This window comes from Amblyomma mixtum, chromosome 1 (assembly GCF_055824585.1).
Source record: "Amblyomma mixtum isolate Tamu chromosome 1, ASM5582458v1, whole genome shotgun sequence".
NCBI classification, from domain to species: Eukaryota; Metazoa; Arthropoda; class Arachnida; order Ixodida; family Ixodidae; genus Amblyomma; species Amblyomma mixtum.
Window position 1 is genome coordinate 317192418 of NC_143012.1, and position 6000 is coordinate 317198417.

Genomic DNA, 6000 nt, shown 5'->3' on the forward strand with positions numbered 1-6000 from the left:
TGGTCTCGCGATCTCTCCTTTTTGCCCATATTGTGCTGAGCCGGAAACAATAAATCACTTTCTTCTCTTTTTGGCGCCGCTTCACTTTGTTGAGGAGGCGATTGCTAGAAGTTAAAATTCCAGAAACTCACTTTGCACCTGTCTTCTTCTCTTGTTCTATCCCTTGGCGCTTAGACGTAGCAATGGAAATGTGTTGCTCCGCCATTCAAAAAATTTTTTTTTCGAATCAAAACGTCTTCCGTCATAGTTTATCGTTTTCCCGTTTTTTTTATTGGTATTGAACTTCTTTTATTTTTTATATTCCTATTTTTGTTTTCCTTTTATTTACCGCCCAAATAATTTAAGCTAATAATATTAGGCCCCTTTACCATCCTCAACCATCTCTGTCACTGAATATGAGTTGATCCTTTTTTCTGATCTCATCTCATTTCTGCTGCATCCAATCAAAAAAACTGGCAGTCGTCGCCTTGTATTCAATCAAGTCTATGTTCTTCTTCGTCGGCTATTTCTTCATTATCTTCATTTTCCTCTCCTTCCACGCTGAGCTGGATAACAAAGACAACCTACTCCCCTACCTATGCGGCCGTGTATATGCACTGTATGCTGTATGTTTTCGTATATACAGTGTTAGCCTGGTTATCATGGCCAATATTTATTGTGGGGGATCTTTATTATTATCCAGGTGAGCTTTGCAATGTGGACGCAAAAGTGTTGTCACGAAGTTCATGCGAAAAACTGAATCCGTAAAAATATGGCTGCAAACTCTAAAATGATATTGAAGAAGCGTAGCTTGTTGGGCCAGTTGGTGCATGGTAAATAGAAAACCAGCGGAAAGGACGCGTTAATAATTTTAGTAATTTAATTTTGTTTCAAAAGCATATCGCTCTCTAGAGATGGCGCTAACGCTGGAGCTCGCCGATCACGCAATATTTACCTTTGTTAAGACTTGTGCGGTAAATTCCCAGGCATCAGTGCACTTCATCTTACTTCCTCCGTTTAGCAAAGTTTTTTTGTGACATTTTTTCTTTTTATTTCTGTATTTATTCAAGACAAATCACCACAAAAATTTCTTTGAGGACGCATTTTATCGGTTGTTAGTGTAGCTGACCATGTCCCTTTCAGAGAGAGTCGTCGCCATGACTGTCTTCAAATACCCTACACGCATACACTCACCCACCATCACTTGCAGTCTCCGCTGGTAATGATAAGTTTTCTGTCGGCCAGCTTTCTCTCCTGGAACTGTAGCACAGCCGTATCAACTGCAAGGTTACTTTCAACTCTCTCTCTCTCTCTTTTCTACCACTGACAAGGTATCCTTGTGTACTTAACACTCTGAAGGCAGCGCTTTATTTTTCAGTGAAGCGAAGCTCGTATCTCTTTGAAACAACTACCCACTTCTTTCGAGGCAGAAACTGTGGACTTCCCGTCCAGATGCCTGAAACGAAATCTCATCAACAGGGTCATGGTCGACGCGCCAAAGATCAGTGCGAGCACACATTTCGCCAAGGACTTTCCCTTCCCCAGCAGTGGTTCTCTTCCAGGATTAGTGACAAGGCTGGTAAAGAAGGCCAGTATCAGGGCTATAAAAGCCGAACTGGAAGCTAGTAGGCACTGTTCAGTGCACAAGTTGTACTCAGACACACACACCATGCAGGGGTTCACGGTAAGTACGTTCTCCATCATGAAATTCACTGCCTCCCGAAGAAGCAAGCGTACTCTTTTTTTTTTCTGTCTGTTAGCAGTCTTGTTCGTTATGACTTGCATGTCGTCCTTCTCATCAACTTTCTTTAAAATCACCGCCGAAAAAAGTAACAGGAACCACGCTCTGGCATTCATTGTACTTTCGATGGCACCACCGTGACATTTCCGAGAGTTAGATTTAGAGTTCTCCAAGAATTGATGATGAAAATCACAACCTAGAATGCTATTACGTGTAACAGTTGCTTTTAAACAAATAGAAATGAGTCGACCTTTCGGGAAGGGGCGACTAGACAAACCCTGAGCTCCCTCGACGCCGTTTCGCGAAAGGGCCAAAGTCGCTATGTGTGCATGAAAAAGATCTCGCTTTGCTATGGCACTGCCCGTATAAAAATGCTCTGTAGACAGTCTATAGACTTCTTATAGACTCTAATGCCGTCCTATAGTTATTTATTTTCTACTCATAGTCTATAGACTGTCTATAAACAAGTCTACTAAAAGTGTATGACCATAGATCTACAGAATCTCTATAGAATGTCTATAGCATTTGTATTACCTATTGACTGTTCTCTAGGGTTTCTCTATAGAGAGTCTATAGACTTTATAGACAGAAGTCTAGGGACAGTGTATAGACTGTCTAAAAAATTTTGTAATGGTGGTCAGAAGAGGCGGCAATCTCCATCAATGTTCGCTAGAATCTTTCTATGGCCATGCCTATTATATAGCTTTTTAAAATAAGCGCGGCTGCCCTTCGCCACAGCTGACTTCTCGTTGCTTTGCATCGAAAGAGATTGTTTCGTGATTAACGGTAATATTCTAGTTGGACGAAAACAGTACTGAGAAGCCGCATTTTGTAATGATTCTCGGTTCGATGCGTTCTTATGATTCTTTATCAATGGTAAGCTTAGCGCTTGTAACTGAGATGAGTGACGTGCATTGCTTCTTGTGAATGTACTGCAGAAAATATGAATCCGGGAGAATACTGTCAACATGTAGGTACGGCCCTGTTCATTCTACGAGTGCTAGAGCGTACTGTATATTTGTTCAGTTGCAAAAATAAGTACGTGCAGAGCTGTGAGCAGTTTCCTTCATTAGCGGCTACCAAATGCGTAAGGAGAAACGCTAATTCCTTCCGGAAGGACTACCGTTTCCACCAGGTCTTTCTCGCATGCATATACAGAAGTCCGCTGGGTGCACATGGTCCTTCTTTGCAGGTTGCGGTATTCGCCACGTCTACGCTGCTGCTGCTGCTGCTGCCCGCATGCCATGGGCAGCTCTTAAGCGGGTTCCGTCTAAGGAACCCGCTGCCCGGCCTGTTCGGGCAACGCGGAGGCGATCCAGACAGTGATGTCTCCGAGGGGCGGACGGAGCTGGAGAACGATCCCCTGCCGGACATGGTCCCGCGGACCAACAACCCGCCGACCGTCATCTACCGAAGGTGCATATATCATCACACACGCGAAGTGCAGTCGCCAGGCTTGTTTGTATGTGACAGGCGTAGTTAGCGAGACGGGCTGCGGGTGTATTGTGGGGCGGATGACAAACACGCTGTAGAAGGGCTGAGTTGAGGCTTATTGCGAAGTTTTTTATGGGAGATTTTCCTCGAAGGAACCACGCGTGACCTAAAATTTCTCCAGTGAGTCTTGCACTGGCTAGCACGGGCGTCAAAGACGGCGAAGCGTGGATGGAGCAAGCGTGAGTGTGAGGAGGGGCGTATGGGCCGCAGTGATAATGTAAACATTGCGCTGCGAATGAGATCTAGCGAGAGTGTGAGGAAAAGGTGTGTACAGATTAGGGGGCAGTGCGCCTGCTTAGCGCCACGCTTAATTCATGGCGGAGACAGATGTGGAGAATTGGTGTGAATAGCGTATGCGCTAGCGCTCTGCGTACCAATAAGCGTGCACATATCGACGTCATATCTTAAAACGGAAAGTGCGAAAGTGTTTTCACAGGGTGCTAGTGTAGGCTGCATGAACTAAGCGGTGTGGATATGAAAGAGTGGTAATGTCGCCATACTGATGTAAGGAGTGGTGTGAGGCATCGTATTGACCTCAGGGGCCGCTGTGCTCTCCTTCGCCCAGTTTACGCAGCAAAGCGTAAACGTTGGGTTTTTTCTCCTGTGTTTACTCGTGCAGCGGGTGCATGTACAGCGCTAACGTTAAGCGTTGACACGGCGTGAAGACGGTAGAACTCTGTGAAGGTTTTAACTGTCATCTGCCCTTGTGAGATGTGTGTTCATGAAGCACGAGAACATCTGAAGTGCTTGAATGGTCAAGTATCTGATAGTTTCTGATTTATCCGGAAAAAAAGCTATAAATAGATATGAAATAAGGATGCGCCCAGTCTGCGGTAGAAATTTGCGCTTCCAGCTTGATAATCTTAATGCTAGTGTACCTGATTCTTCTGAATCCCATTGAAACTAAAACGCGTGAAACAAGCAAAGAGAACGGTTAGAGAGGAAATTGTTGCGGTGAACACTACTGACATCTTGATTAAATTAAAGGCGTGCACTGTGCATAGATGACGTGTTTACTGCGCTTTAACTGGGCAGAGTATTCTGATGGCTTAACACATGTGCCGCACTGACTCGCGTGACCCTTTTCTCTTCCACTGTCCATGCACTCCTGGAACATAGCGGGCCAAGCATGATGATCGAACCAATACCCATGGGCAACCCCGGCCACTTGTACGTTTCGAGGCCGATGCCGTACGTGCTGGGACAACGCGCCCGCCTCGATCGGCTGCCGCCCTTCGACCGCCATGCAGAGGTCTACCCGCCCATGCGGCCCCTAGCGGGAACCTTAGGCATGCGTCGGCCTCAACAACCCGTCGGCGATGATGCGCTAGAAGACCGACGCCGCACCTACAACAGACCGGAGAGCGTCGCGAAGGACCTGGACGCTCCTGCGACCGAGGACAGGATCATCGAAGCGCTGAGGCTGTTCAAGCAGCTGAGGGGCATGACGGCGTGATGGGGCGGGTGTTTCGGCATGTGTACGTGGGCTGCAGTGAGCCAGCAAAGCGATGTCGCTATATACTGCCAGTAGCAGCGTTTCGGTCAGTTGGCGGATCTTTGGCTGCCAAGGAGGAATTTTTCTTACGGTTCCCCTAATTCGCAGCACTACAGCCAGTCTGCGAACAACGAACCTGCCTCTCTGTCCCATCTACGTGAATGCGTTGCTGGGCCAGATGCAGATATGCGAAAATAATACAGGCCAGGCTTTTCAAGATGGGTCTATCCAACGATCGAAATGTGGCTAATGCAGAAGCGAAATCACTGTCAAACTCACATCATTGTACTGTGCCATTTACCTTTGTACTGCAATAAATCAGTCAGCGTTCATTCTCACTCGGTGCCCATCGATACAATGCTCCTCAGCTCAGTGCTTCTAAATACACCTGAACTGAGGCTGAGGGTCCGCCAGAGCCGTAATGGCGTGGATGCAGAGGAGCCGTAGGATAGCTCCTTCTTTGAAATCATCGCCACGGCTGCGCAACCCTGGAGGAACATGAACTTTGTCACGCCATGTGATGTTAAAGCTTTCACTTTAGGCACATGACTTACGGCATACCAGTGTGACAATAAACATTGGTTCCGTAAATCACTGCAGTGATTTACGGAACCAATGTTTATTGTGAAGTGGGCAGTCCCATTAGCCTCAGAAAGGGGCCGTGGCAGGGTTGGGAGACATGAACATTCACAATTGAAAAATGCATGCCCGCAGCAATCAGTTCAACAGTACGACAGTGGACTTCTGGGAGAAACTGAATCAAATGCACTGGCCAGTGAACGCAATAAGGCGAGTCCTATTTATAAAACACTTCAAGTCTCTGCTTTATAAACAAACCTAGAGGGATTGGTTAAGATTGTGGCGATAGATGTAGAGTATATAACAAGGTCTCGGTGACACAAGTTTCATTCACTCACACGGAAAACATATGGAACATATGAAAAAATTGACAAAGGAAATCTGTCAGTGTGAAACGTATATTCTTGTAGGTGTTCGTTGTCTTCATGCCTGGTAGTTCTCGAAACCTTCTGCATATATGGCAATTAACACATTACTCTATCGCTTCAAACCCCTAAGGTTGAGCTTAGGTGTCTCTTCCAATTTTTCAAACTGTTTTTAGAAGCATTTGGAGACATTCTCGCGAAGTCAGTGATGCCGACTTACATCTGAAATCCCTGCTTAAAGGAATGACAGGGACATTTCGTGCCTATAAAAAAAAAGGATCGCTTTTCAAAAACAAGGAATAGAAATGGACGTCGCGAAGAAATATGGTGTGCCAGGGAAGGGCCGT

At 46.0% G+C, this 6000-nt stretch overlaps 1 protein-coding gene across 1 annotated transcript; it reads left to right on the forward strand.

The window, feature by feature from the left end:
• The first annotated feature begins 1648 nt into the window (after nucleotides 1-1648).
• On the forward strand, nucleotides 1649-4670 carry LOC149372592 (uncharacterized). Its single transcript, XM_089582229.1, has 3 exons — nucleotides 1649-1663; nucleotides 2913-3136; nucleotides 4334-4670. Exons 1-3 carry the CDS (start codon nucleotides 1649-1651, stop codon nucleotides 4668-4670), a joined length of 576 nt encoding a protein of 191 aa, XP_089438355.1.
• Nucleotides 4671-6000: the final 1330 nt, after the last annotated feature.

Bases quoted from the DNA above. Each gene is read 5' to 3' on its own strand.
- LOC149372592 (XM_089582229.1), top strand. The intron at 3,137-4,333 runs GTGCATATATCA...CCTGGAACATAG, and splicing joins CCGACCGTCATCTACCGAAG to CGGGCCAAGCATGATGATCG.